General features: G+C 44.4%; 2 protein-coding genes across 2 annotated transcripts; both read left to right on the top strand.

Annotated features, from left to right (window-relative positions):
• Positions 1 to 531: 531 nt before the first annotated feature.
• Positions 532 to 4,094, top strand: cyp1a (cytochrome P450, family 1, subfamily A). The gene is made up of 7 exons (XM_076047108.1): positions 532 to 691; positions 1,074 to 1,948; positions 2,051 to 2,177; positions 2,262 to 2,351; positions 2,503 to 2,626; positions 2,774 to 2,860; positions 3,087 to 4,094. Exons 2-7 carry the CDS (start codon positions 1,109 to 1,111, stop codon positions 3,382 to 3,384), a joined length of 1,566 nt encoding a protein of 521 aa, XP_075903223.1. The 5' UTR covers positions 532 to 691; positions 1,074 to 1,108; the 3' UTR covers positions 3,385 to 4,094.
• A 144-nt stretch (positions 4,095 to 4,238) lies between these two features.
• On the top strand, positions 4,239 to 18,372 carry LOC142902226 (enhancer of mRNA-decapping protein 3-like). Its single transcript, XM_076047121.1, has 7 exons — positions 4,239 to 4,444; positions 5,148 to 5,327; positions 5,483 to 5,679; positions 10,246 to 10,596; positions 16,277 to 16,430; positions 16,975 to 17,192; positions 17,434 to 18,372. The coding sequence occupies exons 2-7, from the start codon at positions 5,164 to 5,166 to the stop codon at positions 17,772 to 17,774; spliced, it is 1,425 nt and encodes a 474-aa protein (XP_075903236.1). The 5' UTR covers positions 4,239 to 4,444; positions 5,148 to 5,163; the 3' UTR covers positions 17,775 to 18,372.
• Positions 18,373 to 18,800: the final 428 nt, after the last annotated feature.

Genomic DNA, 18,800 nt, shown 5'->3' with positions numbered 1-18,800 from the left:
TTCTTTGTTTCTTCTCCTTCTTTTGCATCAACAGACGCAACGCGTTTGCGGTTGTGCAGGCAAAAGTAATTATGCGTTTATATGCGACGGCCATAAAGCAATTCCGTTTAACCAAGCGGCAAAGAAATACGTGACGTTGATGAAACGGAACTCTTATCATTCTAATGTTGTTGGTTTTGTTTTTTTTTGTTGTTGTTTGTTTTATTATAGTCCTTTAATTGTGTTTGCCAGCTTTTTTAATCTTATCTGCTTGCGCGCTATAAACGAGTCAATATCGTCCCGAGGGATTGCAACTGTGTAAAGAGAAAGAAAAAAAAAAAAAACTCCAAAGTTTCTCCAAAGACTTTCGCCGCTCATACACTCGCACGCACACCTTCGCACGCACTCACGCACGCAAATTTTTCACTGCGCTCAACTTCATTCATAGCAAGCGGAAGGAGAGGATGAGGGAGGAGGGAGGGAGGGAGCGGGAGAAAGATTACGTCACAAACCGCAACCAATGGAGCAGTGGAGGGCACTATAAAGCAAAGAGTCGTGTCTGTGTTTTGAGAACTGTAAAGAGAGTAAACTCAGGCAATCGCTTGATTATAATTCAACTGCTTTTTAAAAAAAAAATAAATAAAAAAATTAAACAATAAAAATTGTTTTGAGAAGCACCAACTGGGCAGCATATTTGCACCTCATCACCAAGGTAAGTCTTTTATTTTAATGCACTTGCAGACATAGTGATTTCTGAGGCGAGCAGAGTGAAGTGGTGAGAGGAAATATTTTTTTCATGCAGCTGTCAACAGGCAGGTGAAGCTTCATCGTGTGTTTTACGTGTGCAAGTGATTTGTGTTGTCAAATTATTGTGAGACGCACACAAGAGCCGGGATTTTGCATGCAATTCTTTATGCGTTTGTGTTTTTTTGCATGTGCTAGTATAGTGTTGGATTTCACATCAAACCCACGGCATGTCAAAGTTTCTATTTAGTCTCAACGTCTCGGTGTACATACAGTAATCAAGGTGTTGCACAACACCTTTCTACCTCTGTGCCCTGACTATTCTAACGCTCCTCCTATTTCATTTCAAGGTTGCGCCAAAGGCAGAATAAAAGAAGTTTCCGCCATGGCTTTAATGATATTACCACTTATTGGAGCAGTTTCTGTGTCAGAAAGTGTGGTGGCCTTGGCCACCGTGTGTCTGGTCTACCTGATCATCACGTGGTTCAAAACTGAGATCCCTGAGGGGCTGCAGCGGCTGCCTGGACCCAAGGCGCTTCCTTTCATTGGAAATGTGCTGGAGGTGGGCAAAAAGCCTTACCTGACTCTCACGGCCATGAGCAAGCGTTACGGCGACGTGTTCCAGATCCAAATCGGCATGCGTCCCGTGGTCGTGCTGAGTGGCCTAGAGACAGTTCGTCAAGCTCTTGTCAAGCAGGGGGAGGATTTTTCCAGCAGACCAGACCTGTACTCTTTCAGGTTCATCAATGACGGCAAGAGTCTGTCCTTCAGCACCGACAAGGCCGGCGTGTGGCGTGCCCGCAGAAAGTTGGCCTACACTGCCCTGCGCACCTTTTCCACCCTGGAGGGCACCACCCCAGAGTACAGCTGCATGCTCGAGGAGCACAGCTGCAAAGAGGGAGAGAATCTGGTCAAGCAGATCAACGACGTCATGAAGACGGAGGGCAGCTTCGACCCCTTACGCCACATCGTGGTCTCTGTCGCCAACGTGATCTGCGGAATGTGCTTTGGCCGACGCTACGGCCACAATGACCAGGAGCTGCTCAACTTGGTGAACCTGACTGATGAGTTTGGCGCGGTGGTGGGTAGTGGAAACCCAGCAGACTTCATCCCCCTTCTCCAATATTTGCCCAGCGCCACAATGAAGAAGTTTTTGGAAATTAACGATCGCTTCAATGTCTTTGTGCAAAAGATTGTCAGTGAGCACTACGCCACCCACGACAAGGTAAACTGCACAACGAGTTCACGTCTTTGGTTTCATCGCACACTTACTTGTTTGAAATTGAGGCATTTTTCCCCACACTGAAATCTTCTTAATCTTTTTCAGGACAACATTCGAGACATCACAGACTCTCTTATTGTTCACTGTGAGGACAGGAAGCTGGATGAGAACTCTAATGTCCAAATGTCTGATGAGAAGATTGTGGGAATTGTCAATGACCTGTTCGGAGCAGGTGGGTTTTTGTCAACGTTGATTTCAGAGACTTCTGTTTTGGAGAAATAGGACACAATCTAACTGAGTTTTGTTTCTCTTTTAGGATTTGATACGGTCTCCACAGCACTGTCTTGGTCAGTGAGCTACTTGGTGACGCACCCTGAGCTGCAAGAAAGGCTTCATGAGGAAATTAGTGAGTTTTGTTATACGACTTTACATGATAATAGTTGCGTCTCGCAAAAGCAGAAAAATGCCTGAGTGTATTTTAGGAACACAAAAATAATAATAATTATCATCAGGATTTTTCATTGTCCAGTCCTTCATAAACTTTTCCTTATTTACAGAGGACAAAGTGGGTCTGGATCGCATGCCTCTTCTCTCTGACAAACAAAACTTGCCGTTCGTGGAGGCCTTCATGTTGGAGACCTTTCGCCATTCGTCTTTTCTGCCCTTCACAATCCCTCACTGGTAAGACCTATTTCTCTTCTTCTTCTTTTCCAAAAGTGCACAAAGTTGCTCATGTCAAGTTGCCATAAAATAAAGTGCAATATGGATTGTAACCCTTAAATATAAAATAAATAAATAAATAAATAACACACTGATCTTTTTTTTCAGCACCTCAAAAGACACCTCTCTTAATGGCTACTTCATTCCCAAAGACACGTGTGTCTTCATCAATCAGTGGCAAGTCAATCACGATCCGTAAGTTCTTTCTGTTCGCTGTTATCAGAAAATAAAGATGACTGAGTTATATATACTTTCACAAACCTGAAATGCCTCATACAAACAAAACTGAAATCGTCAACCAGTTTCTTCTTACAGCCAAATTGGTCTTGCTGAAAGTTACATACTGAAAGTTACCTACTTCTGAATTGTCAGTTTCGTGACTTTTTCGTTCTTTTGTTTCCACACATGTCTCTCTCCACAGAGAGCAGTGGAAAGATCCATCTACCTTCAACCCAGAGCGCTTCCTTACTGCCGACGGCACTCAGCTGAACAGGCTGGAGGGGGAGAAGATGATGGCTTTCGGAATGGGAAAGCGCCGTTGCATCGGCGAAGTTATTGCACGGCATGAAGTCTTCCTCTTCCTGGCAATTCTCATCCAAAAGTTGCACTTTGCCCCTGTTCCTGGAGAGACATTGGACCTGACCCCAGAGTACGGACTCACAATGAAGCACAAACGCTGTCATGTGAGAGCCACATTGCGTGTACAGAATGAGGAGTAAGGCTTTTCAAATTTGCATGACTCTCTCAGTGGTATAAAGTGACATCTACAATGTCAGGATCAAAGCCATGCAGAGGGTCTGTGAGAAACACGTTTATCTGAATGTATGGCAATGTATGCCAAATTTTGTCAACAGAGCTTTGGCACTGAAGCAATTAAGTGAATGTACCTGGCTTTAGATTAGCCAAAACTGTCTGAAATGGAAACAAGAGAGCAAGAGAACATTTGTCAGCCAAGGTTTAGTCTGAATATTAATAGTGAGTGAAGTTCACTTGGTCCTATTGCTTAAGAAAACTAACTAGATTAAGTTTTAAATGCCTTGCTTCCGTTAACTTTAAAACAAACATGGTGTATTGCATTTTGTGACCACTTTGACTTGTAAGCTAATTATATTTTTAATTCCACTTTAATTCCACAAGTTTGGATGTAAGACATTGAAGCTATTTGTATCCCAGAATGTGATTTTGTATGTTTATCAAGCTGTTTGTATTTTTTTTTTAATTACATTTGTATAGTGTATGTATATATGGAAATTGAATAGTTTGTGTTCATTAAAAAGTGTATCAGATCACCAAAAGACTTCAGACTCAAATATTGTAAGTAAATAATGTATATAGCTAATTTTCTGGTATGATATCTAATATCGTATGTAATTGGATCTTCCTGAAAGTCACGCAAATTAAATAAAACAATTTTGAAGGATAATGTAAACCCAAGTTGTCCTGTATTCTATAAACTTCACAAATTAGTAGTTAATTAACTCAATTACTAAATGAAAGAATCGAGGTGTTATAGCGCAGAATGATCTGTAATTTCGACGGACACAATCGTTTAAAAAAAAATCATAACAAACCCACGTGAGCGTTAACGGAAGTGACGTTAGATACCCGGAAACCAGGGTCTACGCTTGGAGCGACGACTTATCTCAACAGTTTACTGCAGACTTCTGCAGACTCTTTCCTGTACGTATTGGCGAGGTATTTAAGAAAAAGAATATAGCCGAGCCATACAGGGTATGTCCACGCCAAGTGTCCATCTGAGACTGACCTTTATCTATCGAGGTAAATATAAAAGAAGATGGATTGAAGTTGAATCACTGTTAGCCGTTTGGCTAGCCAGAGAAACGTCAAAACATTTAAATGGACGCAAATTGTATACTGTCAACGCTGTTCTGACTGAATTTTACAACGAGTTAATATTGAGGATTGTCTACTCATACGAATTATGGAATGACGTTTATTTTATTTTGAATGTTTTAGTGTGTAACTTTTTATACTAGTTCATCAGTGCACCTGTTTTGCTTGTACCTGACTGTAAAACCGGAAATTTAGGCTGCAAATTTTGTTTTGTGTATGTAGATAAAAAAAAAAAATGAAATCAAATGTTTTAGTCGGCATTACTTTTATGAGTTTGAATTATCAAGCACATCTGCTGATAATCATATTTTATTTATTTGACCACAATTTATATAAATTCTAATAACGTTTGTAGCTCTTGGTTTCTCAAACAGTTTGTTTAAAATACTCTCTGTTACTCTGTCAAATATTTGTATTGTTTTGTGTTAAGCATTTGAAGAATGTTTTTTTTTAACAAGTAAACGACTAGTCGAAATAGATTTGATTCATCACACACTTTAAATGCTTACATGAGTTGTTAAAACTGTGTTGGATTAAAAAAAACAAAAAACAAAGAACAAAACAAAGCAAATCACTATCTACGGTACACTCAGATGAGTTTTATGTCTCTTGATGTCTTTGATCACAGCATTAGGGTGAAGATAATGGCAACCGACTGGGTGGGAAGCACTGTGTCCATTGATTGCGGCCTGACTTCAGGGATTTATCAGGGAAAAGTATCATGTGTAGATCATAGCAGCCAGACCATCACCCTGAAACAGCCCTTTCTCAATGGGATCAGATGTCCTGTTCCAGAGGTCACTTTCAAGTAAGAATGGAAGATTGAGGATACAGCCAAATGTTGTCAAAATATTTAAAAAAAAAAAAAATATATAACAATAACTGTTCAACCCTTTTAATTTTTTTTTTTTGAATAATGTAGCTCAGGCTTCAAGGTAGTGTTTCCATTTGTTTGTGTTGCAGTGTCATGGACATCAAGGAGTTGAAGTTCCTAGATATTGGCACTGCAACCACAAAGCCCAACTGTGAACAGGGAGCTTCAACTGAAACTGGTGTGGTACCTCCGGGAGGACACAGTCACACCAGCAGAGTCACTCGCACACCTGAAACAAGCTCTACCTCTCATCTCAGCGCTGCTCCAGTGACCATTCTACGCAGAGGTAAATATATGAGTGACAAAGGCTTTGGAGAAGAAAAAAACAAAACAGAGTTATCATTTCCAAAGTACTTTGACTAAAACCAAACATTTTGCTTGTCAACCTGTTGGTTCAACTTCAAGGTTCTAAATCATATTTCTCAAGTTTGGACAAACAAATCCAAGCATTAAAAATGGGAATATTATATATTATATATAATATTATAACAATTTTCATGAAATAATGGATAATATGGATGGATAATAACAAAACCAAAACCAAACAAGTGGCAGGGTATTTTCCAACATTAAAGCATTTTGATCTCAGCTCATGTAAGTCAGGAAAAGCCCTTGTTTATTTTATTCTCAGTTCTTTTGAAGCTTTGTTTCTTAGGTCTCAAAAAAACAGGAAGGAAAAAAAACCCTTTTACTTCATTCTCCGTCACTGCAGGGATTCTTCACAGCCTTTGGAACTGTATGGCCAAAACAGTTAATGGAAAACACAATGTGTTACTAAGAAATGCCCTGAATGTGTAATCAGCCCTGTAAAGTCATGCTTCATCACAGTCTCTAAAGAGACATCCTACAATATTCAGGAAGTCTGTGTTTCTTCAGTGTTTCTGGGTCATATAAAGTGCAGAAATGTCACATGTGTCTCTTTATGGAATAAGATCATTGATGTCTGAGTTCATTGTTTGCAAATTATACAAGCAGAAAAGTAATTTTAAGTAATTTAAATGCTGCTCTTTAATTTATAGTACGTGGCTGTCAGGAAAGCGTGTTCATTTTTTTGTAAATCTCTTTTTATATCTATTTAAATCTGTTTTGTTTTGCCCCAAACGTCCATTTTGGTTCTCCGTTACTGTCAGTAATTGTACTGTAGTGCTTTAATGCTTTGTGCTAAATACAGTGGCACTTAAACTCTGTTTGCACTTTAGTAGACTTTAAAACAGAGCTCATATCTCTGCTGTTGTTGTCGTTTTGTGTGGCAACCTTTTCTTCCAGTCCTTGCAAGAGATGCTCGAGTGAAATATATTTTTGATCATACAAACCCATTTAGTTCCTCTCGAAAGCTTAACGTGTTCCAAAGTGGGAACCACCTCAACATACTTTCAAATTAACTTCCCATGGCAACAGTATACACATTTGACACGCAATTTAATCAAAATCCAAGTAAGTCACAAGATAAGATAAATGGTTGCCTCTCTGGCATGCAGTAATTGCACAGCAATATTAGGTAACACTCTAGATTAGATAAAAGCTTAAAAAAAGCCATTTCCTCTCGTCAGCAGGAAGTCTGCATGAATGGCCGTGTGGCCTTTGCTGGAGTCTGTTAAAATCAGTTCACGTTCACCCTCTGCACTGCAAACAATGGAGAGGTTAGAGTTCAACAAGTTTAGCTCATGGACTAACAAAAGTTGTCTTTGCAAAAATGACTGGTGGCTCGCTCGGTGCTTTCCTTTGTCTTAAAGGTAAAGATGGCAAAAAAAAACAAAAAAAACCCTGAGATGTTTCATCCCAGAAACCAGGGGAGCTGCATCTCTGTTTACAGCCTCCCACAAAAATGCAGGACTGGGATGAGAAAACAAGGCGGCATGCTGTTATTAATCTGGAAAAGATACAAATGAGGTTTCACTGCCCATTGTGACATCACAAGTGGTCAATTTCCAGGGCTGCGATTTTATCAGCTGTACATTTTTTTTAGTGTTTAATTTCTCTTTTACTGTGTGTGTGTGTGTGTGTGTGTGTGTGTGTGTGTGTGTGTGTGTGTGTGTGTGTGTGTGTGTGTGTGTGTGTGTGTGTGTGTGTGTGTGTGTGTGTGTGTGAAAACAAACAAACAAGTATGCCGCTATCCTATTATTGAGTTTCAGCAGCTGTGGGTCAAGGAGGATTTGCTAGTTGACCCAGAGCGTCTCACTATGTCAATGCTTGTTGCCAAAGATCCTGATCACTACACCGTGACTCTTGCAATGACTCCCCTCCTGCAAAAATCCCATAGCGTGCTAAGGCCTTGTACCAAAGTTCCTCTTTACAATACGTGTGTGACTAAGATCAATAAACATCCCCTCCCCCGCCCCCCCGCCCTCCCTCCCTGGCCATGTCTGCTCCTGAAGGGAAGCTTGCGCAGAGCTCTGTTTTCGTGCCTCATATGCCCTCCTGTCCTCTCGCTCACTCCCTCCGCTGCTCCTTCTCAGCACAGGAAACCCCCTCGCTTGGCCGCCAACAGGAAGCCGTGTTGTCCCAGTGTGCTCGGAAGGGCAAAGCCATATCAATTGTGGAAGCAATGTTTACTTTTGGGGTTTTTATTTTAATCTGCAGCGCTCAAGCTGGTGGCCGGGGAGCTAATGGCCAAATTACATGGGGCCAAAGTGCTGAGTGGCTTGGGCAGGGCAGCTGCTTTCACACGCAATGTCAAGAAAGCCCTGGCCGCAGAGCAGGGAGAGCAGGGTGGGCCGTTGCTTACACAAGATTGTGGATTCCAGGAATGTTTTCTGAATATCTGCCGTAGATTTTACAAAGAGAAGATGGACAAAAACAAATTACCATTAAACATTTTTGAAAAAAACAATAAATCCTCATGTAAAAGCTCTTCCATCATGTTCATGTCCCCTATGAGACTTCATATAGACCAGCCAGTTGTTCTGCAGTCACAGTCCTTTCTACTCAACTTCCTAATGTCACGTCTTCTACTTCAGCACAAGGTGTCATCGAGGCATGCAGAGTTGGAGCAGCAGCACAGCGACCTTGGCAAGACATATTTTCACTTGCAACCCTGCTGAACTTGGGTTGCCAACATTGCATTCTGGGAAATCAGGGCGCTCCCGTCCGTCCGTCCGTCCGTCCGACAGGGTGGTTTATTGCCTATGTTTGGTTTGCGCAGCAAGACTGAACAAAGTGCAAAAAGAGTTGCAGTTGTTCATCTGCATACGTTGTCGTGATTTTAATTCTTAATGCGGAAACGATTCTGGTTTTCAGGGCACGACTGCCAACCTGAGAGTCAACAGTAACTTTGAACGGTGCAATCAATCAGACAGTTGTTTGTTTAGTAGGCCTTGTTTGCGCATATGCGCCAAACAGCACAACTTGCTGGGCCTGGTTAGATTTACACGTTTACTACATTCGACAGGTCGGAGACATTAAATGATTTAATTAATTAGAAATAATAAAAAAAAAATCGGTCATTGAAATTCACTCACTACATAAACAATTACCGTATTATTTTGCCGTCCGATCAGGTTTGTTACTCATTAGTCTGTTTGACTTGGAGCTCTGCCCAGTTCCTTAGCGCTTGAAAAGCACGGCACAACACTTCCTTGTAAATAGAGACGGCGACGGCTTCTCATGACGAAGTTGCGTGTTTTTGTCGCTCCGTTTGCACAGGTGCCTTCCCACCGACATGTCGGACCAGTCCCAAGAACTGCTCACTCACCTGCTTACATGTCATGGACTCTAATTAGTAAAGCACTTAGTGGTGCGGCGTATTCACAGCAAAACGAATCACATTTGCATCCCTAGATATTTTAGTCGGAGCAGTGGTTTTGAGACATTTATTGCATGTTGACAGAGGAGGAGTGATTGACAGGAGGCCTGCAGGAAGGAGGTCCGTCTGTTGCCGGAGCCGGGCTTTGCGAGGCCGTGTTGCGAGACTGGGACGGGTCTTTAATCGGCATGCAGCTTGCCAGTGGCTTTGTATCGATGCCAGTCAGCGATGACTGAGCCTCCCAGTGTCTTGCGTGAGAGTCCAAAGTAGCTCAGCCATCACTGTGACAGTAGCGTGCGACCGTACCTCCCTGTCTCTGGCCTAGCGTGAGAGCTCAGCATGGTTGAGGTTGAAGACCAGGTTTTTCCAGTTTTTCTTTTTTTTTTCTGTACTCTTTTCTGTACTGTTTTTTTTCCTTCCATGTATGTAAACTTTATTGAGCAACTCTTAGTCAGCCATTCTCTATATATCGTCTGGCTGCTGAGCGCATTATTGCAACTAATTGACAGAGAACACAAAGAGCTGCGAGCCAGACAGGAGGAGAGTTTTGAGCGTTTCGGCCTGAAGTTGGAGCTTAGGGCGAAGAGTCAGAGCATGCGCACATGTTGATGTATCGTAATGCAGCTCCATTCAGGAGGGATTAGCTTCACAGTCTTCTGGGTAATGGATTCATTTTTTCATTTTGAGATGGTGTCAAAACCAAGATGAGCCCAAAGATGTCAGTCTTGGACTCGTTAGCATTTTGTCAAGTAGAATCTTCACATAAATTCTGAACTTATATGCCATAACTTTCTTAAAAGCCAGAAATCTGGCTTGGGAAAAGACTGAGTGACCACAATTTCTTTCATGCGTTTTTATTTTACAGTCCCATTGTAAAACATTCCATTTCCATGCACTGTTTATTGTGGGTTTTTTTTTAACATTTGATCTATGAGACTCATTGCATTACCCTTTTATGCTCAGTGGTAACATTTAAATTCTGAGCTTGCTGAGCTAATCGACCCCAATACTTAAAAAGGGACTAAGTACCTTTCTGCATTTTTCCACTTTTATTCTGCATTATGTTCATTCTTGGGTTCAAAAGTGTTTCCCTGTCATCATCCCACGTAGGTCCATCTCATAGCACAGGGACGACACAAGCCACAGTGAAGAAAGGCAGCATGAGGAACGGAGGTCCTGGAGGAGCAATGAGGCCCAAGGACGACGAGTGCTTTGGAGACGCAGCAGTACAGGACCTGAACACGGACTTTGACTTTGAGGGAAACCTGGCTCTGTTCGACAAAGCCGCTGTCTTCTCCCAGATTGAGGAAAGTGTTCGCCACAGCAACAGGACGCAGCACCGCAGCAAGAGTGAGCAGAGGCCTGCCACCTACCAGCACCATGAGAACATTCTGGAAGGGAAGCCCCTCGTTTCCAAACAGACCACAGTGCTGCAGCATGGGGGCAAGGAGTTCTGCACTGGTGAGTTGAGAATGCTTGTACACACACACACACTCTATACTACTTAGGATGGTTATGTTTTGTCTTTGGTGATGGTATAAACAAGGGATGCATCGATACCTATACCAGTATCGAGTATCGTACTGATACCAGTCTTTGGTATCGGTACTGATACCAGGGTTGAGTATTCTACTCGTACCCGTAAAATATGAGTACGAGTAATCTGAAAAATACTTGAACCCAAGGGAAGCACTGAGGAGCTGTGGCAGAGATGAGGAGAGCGACAGAGGTCAAGGTCAAGGACACCGAGACTGGAAATCTGTTCTCCTGGTTTCTTGGTTACTTTTTACCATGAACATGACTTTTGACTCCCCTCACCTCTCTGTGACAACACACACTTTTGCCCCAACCAGATGGTTATGTAACAAGATTAAAATATACACAAGAGCAGCTAATAGCCAATCGCCAAAGTCCCTGCTGTTGGACATAAACAGTGCGGCTGATGCCAGCGATGGGGGTGAAGTGTGTGATAGTTCACTAGCAGCTACACCCATCAAATTGTGCATTTTACAACAGTAACAACTGTTGTTACAACAGTAACAGTAAGTATGTGCAGTTGTGTAAGATACAACCTTCAGGCATGACCTCTAATCCGAGTTGCATATCTTCCTTCATTATTTGTTAATTTGTTCTATTGTCTTATCAATACAATGGGACAGCATGGCGTTCACTTTATTACGACCAATGCATTGGTAGCTTTTGCTAGCGTTTGGCTAATACACGTTTTGCCCCCTGGAGGGCAGTCTACTATTGCTGATAGTAATGCGTTTGCTTGATTTGGCTGTGACTGTGCTCTACTAGTGTTAGTGTGGCACAAATGAATATGAATATGCGATGGGCTCTATATGAGAAAGCCTGTAGCACCTCTGTCACAAGGTTTGTGTCCTCAGGCTGCCCAGAGGCCAGCGGTGCTGCGTATGTGTTCCGCTGATCACTTATTGTCCAAAGTTCTCAGAAAGGGCCCTTTGCTATGTCACAAAGCCTTAAGAGGATTCACCGACACCTCCACCAAGTGTTTGGGGTTTCCTTAAATTTGAATTTTATGATTTAGAATTTTTGTCACGCAGTTTGAAAAGCCAAATTTCACACGTGACTTGAACGATTAAAGTAATTGTCTGTAATATTGCAAGAGCAGCGTAACTGAGTCATGCAAGTTGCAGGTTCCTGCTCCCAGGCTGCGTCAGTCACAGCAAGAAAGATCTGCTGCAGCCGTGGTGGTTTCTCTGCTGGGTTTGCGTTGGGCCGTGGTGACCCAGCGCTCAGCAGAAGGAACAGCTGTGTGCTACACTGGAGACAGCTGCTCCGCACTGCCTCCCTGTCTTACCTTCAGGCAGATCTGCTTCCCAGGGCTGTCATCGTAATCCCCGTCCTCTGCGCTCTGTAATTAGCATGCCGCTGTGCCAGCCTTAAATAAACAGCCGCACTGAAGCAGGAACAAGCCGCATTGCTCTTGACCTACTATCTTTGCCAATAAACAAACTAATTCAACAATGAGCGATGAGAGGAAGAAAAAACAAAGTGCCAAGATGTCTTCCAGAGTTGCAATAGCGCTGCTTTTGACAGGCGTGTGCCACTTGCTTGGACGTGGTTGTTTCTGGTAAAGGTTTTTGTCCCAGTCGGCGTTTTAATCCTCACGGTTAAAATCAACCTGTGCTGCCGAAACCTTGTGTGAAAGACTTGCAACCCAACTTTAGACCTGGCCAACTGTCTGTCGGCGAGTTGTGCTGCACAAGGCGAGAAAATCAGACTCGTCACTCGGCCGTGTGTCGCTTTAAGAACCAAGGGACACAGAGATAAAGAGTGGCCAGTGGTGTCATTCTGAATGAATGCTGCAGTGTTTTAAAAAGAATATCCCCAAAACATAAATACGTACATCAATAGATATATACATGAATCTTTAAGCCAAAAAAAGCTTTTAAAGTAAGATAAGTGACAGTACGTTTAAATGAGCCACAGGTTTGCTGGGTCTTTTATTTGGGGGATTTCAATAGGTGCGCCCCTGACGTTTAGACACGCATCACATGACCCAGTCGTGTCCAAAGTCTGTGACAACGTTTCCTATAATTCCAAGGGGTTTCACAGACACAAGCCCCATTGCCAAATCAAACCTAAAGGGAAAGAAAAACAAAAAACGGTACAACTGGATATTGCTCCATGGTTGAATGGACGCGATTTGCACCGCTTCCTCCAAGCTCCGTGATGAGACGGATGGGTGATGGCAGTGGATGGTTGGATTGAAGCAGGTGCGTGCAGCGTCTCCTCTGGGCCGCCCCGTCTAACCCTGCCCGGCAGTCAGCGCCCGCCCGGCGCTCTGTCATGGCCCTCAGCCAGCCAGTTTCTCTTCTTTTCTGTCTTGTCAGTTTCCCTGTCACATTTGAAGGATCACTTCCAGCTCAGTTTATTTTAACGCAGCTGCAAAAAAAAAGTCCCGGCGCAGCTCGCTGAGCGTCGTAGCGCCCTGGCAGCGCCGGCTTCTGCATAAATCACTGCAATTACGCACATGAGCGTCAGAGAGGAGCTTCTGTGTGTGTGTGTGTGTGTGTGTGTGTGTGTGTGTGTGTGTGTGTGTGTGTGTGTGTGTGTGTGTGTGTGTGTGTGTGTGTGTGTGTGTGTGTGTGTGTGTGTGGTTATGGGCGGGGGGGGTTGCTGAACTTGAGCCAGACAGTAAAGAGACGCACTGTACCTGGTGAGACAGTGGAGAGGTTGGCGCTGCTTCTGCTTCCTCTGCACTCTGCAGCAGCAGCAGCAGCTCGCATGTCAACAGGCGGTTGATTCTTTCTCATGCACACATGAGCTCACGTGAGGATCGGCGGCGCCGTGTTTGCGCTGCCCGTGGAAATCCATTACCAGCCGGTTGTGTTGTGGGAGGGGTGAGGACGGGAGGGGAGGGGAGGGGCGCAGCGCCAAGCTGAAGATCAGCAGAGATTTCACTGCGCCGCTGCATGGATCTGCATGTTTGTGTGTAATTAGTGCGTGTTTGTCGCACGAGTGCCAGAGTTTGTTTTCACTCGGGGTTGCGAGTTGCATGCCAGGGCGAGGCATCGAGGGCCTGTGCGTGTTTGCCTCGTCGTGACTGCGTGCTTGCGTGCATGTGCGTGTGCGTGTGCGTAAGTGCCGGTGCAAAATAATTCACGCACGCTATTAAGACCACCGTGTTCTCAGACTACCAGGCTCTGGATCTGTAGCAAGCCATTATAGACTTAACTGCCTCCGGGCGGCTTTATTTATCAAAGGGAGGCGAGTTGCGCCCCCCCCCCCCCCCCCACCCCCCCACCCCCGAACCCCACTCCCACCCCCACCTCCAGCTTGACTTTCAATACCCGTCTAATGTGCCACAGGGAGTAGACAGGTAGGGATTAGCATGGGCTCTTGAAAGCTTTCCACACACTTCAGCTTTTCTGCTGCGATAAAAGGCTGAATCTGAGATCTGTAATAGAACACTTGTTCAAATAGAGCCCGGCCGCGGAGGACAGTACCGACATGACAAGACACATGAGGTCAGAGGGATTAAAGGGTTTTTTTTTCCTCAAAAAGAAGAATTTTTTACAACGCAGAAAACAATGTCAAAGTGAGTGGAAATAAAAGGACATTTCTGTCCTGCAGCAGCTCCAGATGTTTGATCCCATAGAAAGGAGCTCTGGCATTTTGGATCCTCATCCTTGTGTCCTCCACGTTGGTCGTCCCGCTGTCATAAAGTCCCTTTAAAAGATGTGTGGCAGTAACTGCTTTCAATCAATCAATCAACTTTTATTCGTACAGTGCTAAATCACAACCAAAGGCGTCTGAAAGCGCTTTGTACAATTAGAATTGGAAAACCAACTGGGCCTCCAGAGCAGCAGGGGGCAACAGTGGCCAGGAAAAACTCCCCTGTGCAGATCCAGACTGCAGAGTCAGAGGTTGTCTGCTTATCACCAGTGGGGGTGAAAAGGAACAACAAAACAACAAAGCTCTCACAATGAAGATGTATACATATATAAATAAAGAATTCACAAGATGTCATAATCAAGATCACAAAGCTGGTTTAGTGAAAACTCTGAGTCTGTTAAGCCTGAAATGAGAGAAACTCTGAGTTTTCCATTTCAAAAGGGAAGTAACTCAGCAGACGAGAGAAGGGGGGGTCACGGTGGGGGGACTCTAGCCTGTTTGACAGAGAGAGGGAACTCAAGCTCTCGCTCAGTTACCGTAGTAACAGACTCCATGAAACTAACCTGGTCGGGAGCAGGTTTTTCTCAATGAACCTGGAGTTTCTCTCTGTCTCCGCCCTCTTCCATCCACACAGGCTCTTTGAGTTCCTCATTCATTCAGTCAGCGGGTGAGTTTTGGCATTCACAGTTCTGTCGTCTGTTAATTAAAAAAAAAATACAAAAATACAAAAGCGGACGTGATGTACGGGGTCACGTGACCACAAGCATTGATGCATGATTTAGGAATGGACACTGATTTGACTCGACCATTTTGAAATGAGCACATGTATCATGAGAACACTGCAGAGAAGTCTGTGTTTGGGTCACTGTTTATGTGCTCAGTAACAAGAGACTGCAAGGCGGGAAAATCAAATGTCCATGTAATATCCATGTAAGGCGATTCAGAAAAAAACAGGTTTACTCTTCAGCGTCTGAACAGTTAGTGTTTTTTTTTAATGTTGCAGCCAAAGATCATATATTAGTGTTCCAGGTCCATAAAAACTCTCCTTACTGGAGCTAAGACTAAAAATGTATTTTTCCTCCCAAATAATCTGAAAAAGCCTAAAATCATCTTTTGATTTGGTGCATTATGAGGGACGCTGTTGATCTCATTTTCTGCCACAGTGAGTTGTGCTGCCGTTGGGATTCAGCTACAGGTGTTCATGCAACATCTGCCCACTATTTTGTCACGCCAACCCCATGCATGTTTTGACTAAACCTGCAACTGCTTGCAAGAAGCAGGGGTGGGTGGGTGGGTGGTGGTGGTGGTGGGGGGGGCAGACCCACCCTGGAGCTGGAGGTTTGGGGATTGGTCAGGAAGCCACGCAGTGGTGCGTGTGAACTCAGGGCCCCAGAGGGACAGACGTCTCACTCCGCCTGTCTCCTGTTTGTCATGTTTGTGTAAAGGCTGCCAGTCGTGCCTTTTGTTTGCCGCAGACAGCGGTGACAAACGGGGAAGGAAATTGAGAATCCCCTGCGCTGGGAACGGGAGGAGGAGGAGGAGGTGGGAGGAGGGAGGAGGAGGAGGAGGATCCTGGTTGCTTCTCCTCCTGGGACTGTTGGCCAATAGTTGACAGTGATTTAGGGGCCCAGGTCTCTGGCAGTTTCTGGGTGTTTGACTCCAGGTTGGTGTATGTGAGCTGTGCTGGTGAAGGCAAATTCACACAAGTTCTCATCAAGATATTTCACCTTTCAGATCTTTTCCATCTGTTTGATCTGTTTCCCGTTTTGAGCAACAAGAGACACTCAGTCATTTTTAATTATCAAGTCGTGCCGTCAGATGATTGCATCTACTTTGCGACGGTGTGTGGGCTCACCAGTCTGCCAATGTGGAATCACTTTAGACTTATTTGAAATTGCTCATGTCACACACACAGTCTTCTCAACACACACACACACACACACACACACACACACACCTCATAAATATGCTCCCTGTCTTCCTCGTCCCTCTGCAGACTCGGGCCTGGTGGTGCCCAGCGTGACCTATGACCTCCACAGGAGGCTGCTGACTGCTGCCGAGCGCTGCGGCCTGTCGCTGGAGCGCAGGCTGGAGACGGTGGGCGTGTGCTCCTGCCAGATGACTCTCACGCTGCTCGGAGGACCCAACAGGTGCACGAGATCGGTCTGAGCGCCGGTGTAACGTCACGTGCCAGCTCATCCATGCCTGCCAAGTTAAATCTGTTCCTCCAGTCTGAGGGCAATGTGCACGCTGCTAAGCTACTGCTATTATAAGAAGAAGAATGCATTAAAATGTGTGTGTACACTTTCAATGCATTGTAAATAATGGCGAAAGGTCCATAAAAAACATAAAGTAAGAGCCTATTTTTTAAAAAAATAGAGCGAGCCACTGTTATATGTTCCACTATAATAGTTAAAGTCTGGTGTCTCAGCAAAGAATCTGCAGCAGCATGAAGCTCTGCCTGCAGTTCTGGTCCAGCTAAGGCTTAAGCTAAGGTTTATTAAGTTTAAATTAATGTGAACAATTCTGATAATTAAAATTTACAACACAATTTGTGCACAAGTTCCGAATGATGCCACACGCTTGCACACAGACATGATTTTTTTTTACAAAAATACAATTTTAATTATGGTCTTTAGTTAATAATTAATGACTTTTTCAACAATGGCTTTGTCATCATTTCAATCTTCTCAGACTGAACCCGAAAAATGACCACCAAAGGCCGACGGTGGTGCTGCTGTGTGGGCCGCACCTTCAGGGAGCTCAGGGCGTCAGCTGTGCTCGACACTTGGCCAACCACGACGTGGAAGTGGTCCTGTTCTTACCCAGCTCTCTGAAAATGCAGCCGCCAGTCTGCAGCGAGGTCGACCTCTACAACAAGACCAGTGGCAGGCAGGTGGACAGCGTCAGAGGTAGCAAACACCAGCGTTCCCATCGTTAACACAACCTAACCATCAGCCCTGGTTGTGCTGTTGAAGATGAACGCCGCCCTCTAGTGGGCTACAGCAGCCTTCACCCTTTCTGATTTCCTGGTTGGTTGTGTGATTGAAGAGATCAGTTTGTCCAGTCTCCTGGTGTCCCCTTGTTTGAAACTGAATTCTTTCTACGTCCACCCACTGAATGCTTCCTCTCCTTTGACTCTCTGTGTCCCAGGCCTGCCAACCGGCCCTGTGGACTTGGTCATCAACTGCTTGGACAGTCACGAGGAGCCGCTGCTGAGGGAGCACTCATGGTACCAGTCAGCCACTGACTGGGCCAACCACAACCGTGCCCCGGTGCTGACCATTGACCCCCACATGGGAGAGCAGACTGTGGAGGCCAAGTGGACTCTGTCTTTGGGCCTGCCGCTGCCCCTGGTGGACGGGGAGAGCAGGGCCTACCTCTGCGACATAGGGATACCCAGACAGGTTTTCCAGGCAGTGGGGATCAACTACCACTCTCCGTTTGGATGTAAATTCATCATCCCTCTGCACTCAGCAGGAAAGACACTGTGACGCTGCACCCGAGCTGGGAATGGGAAGAGGGATGGAAGAGTGTGGAGAGGCCCAGGGGGCCGTGCACGTCGCGTGCAACACCTTTTGTTTCTTTTGGGAGGGAAGGTTTCCTGTTTCTTTGCTATGTTTTGATAAGGCCTCTGCGACATGTGACCGTGTTTACAAAATGCTGACCACTGTGAGTCTCACTCGGACCCTCTGACCCGGCGACCAGTCGCAACACCAGAGCCACACTTCCTGTTTCCTCCACCAGACGGGGTGTGGAGTCCAATCCCGGCTTTGCGGCCCCGGGGCGGCTCCACCCAGAGCTGTCTGTCAAACCAAGTATGCACACTGATTGACTGATTTAACTTTACAAATAGATTGTAGTTTGTCCTGCAATTGTTGTAGCATTTCTCACTTCAGAGGGGGAATTTATTTTTGTATTGTTTTTGTATAATGGGGTGCACCACATCTCAGCAATGTATTTGGGATATAAGTCAGCTTTATATTTTTGCACTAATGTTACAGTTGAGGGGACTTTTTGCACTTGTCGGTTGTCTTGACTTTATACACACTGAAACTGAAAATTAAAATTGGGACATCTGTTGCAAACCCACTGGATTGAAGCCTTGTTGTTTTTTTTTCTAAAATCTTGCAGGTCATGTTGAACTTTGGCAAATCAAGCACCAGATTATAGTGCTTAGTGCAAGCAGAGATGAACCTAGATATTAGCATTTTTGGCAGTTTTATGCATCAGTCAGCCAGAAAAATTAAGACATTTACACTGACTTGGCCTGTTGTTCCTATGTCGCCCTTCATTATAGTTACAAAGCAACAATGAGACATAAAAAAAAAGAAAATGTTCCACTTAAACGTGGATTCACACTGTCGATGGAACATTGAACTCAACTTTTTTTTTTTTTTTTTAAGGTCACGTAAAACAGCTTTTATTTTGCCAAGAGAAAGAAAAATACAATAAAATATAACACAAAAGATAATATAAAAATACACAAACTAAACGTGTTATGTCTAGGGTCTGTGCGT

The sequence above is a fragment of the Nelusetta ayraudi genome, unplaced genomic scaffold (assembly GCF_046127955.1).
Source record: "Nelusetta ayraudi isolate G7.1 ecotype Tasmania unplaced genomic scaffold, CSIRO-AGI_Nayr_v1 ptg000005l, whole genome shotgun sequence".
Classification (NCBI taxonomy): Eukaryota; Metazoa; Chordata; class Actinopteri; order Tetraodontiformes; family Monacanthidae; genus Nelusetta; species Nelusetta ayraudi.
This window is presented reverse-complemented; position numbering and strand designations above follow the sequence as displayed.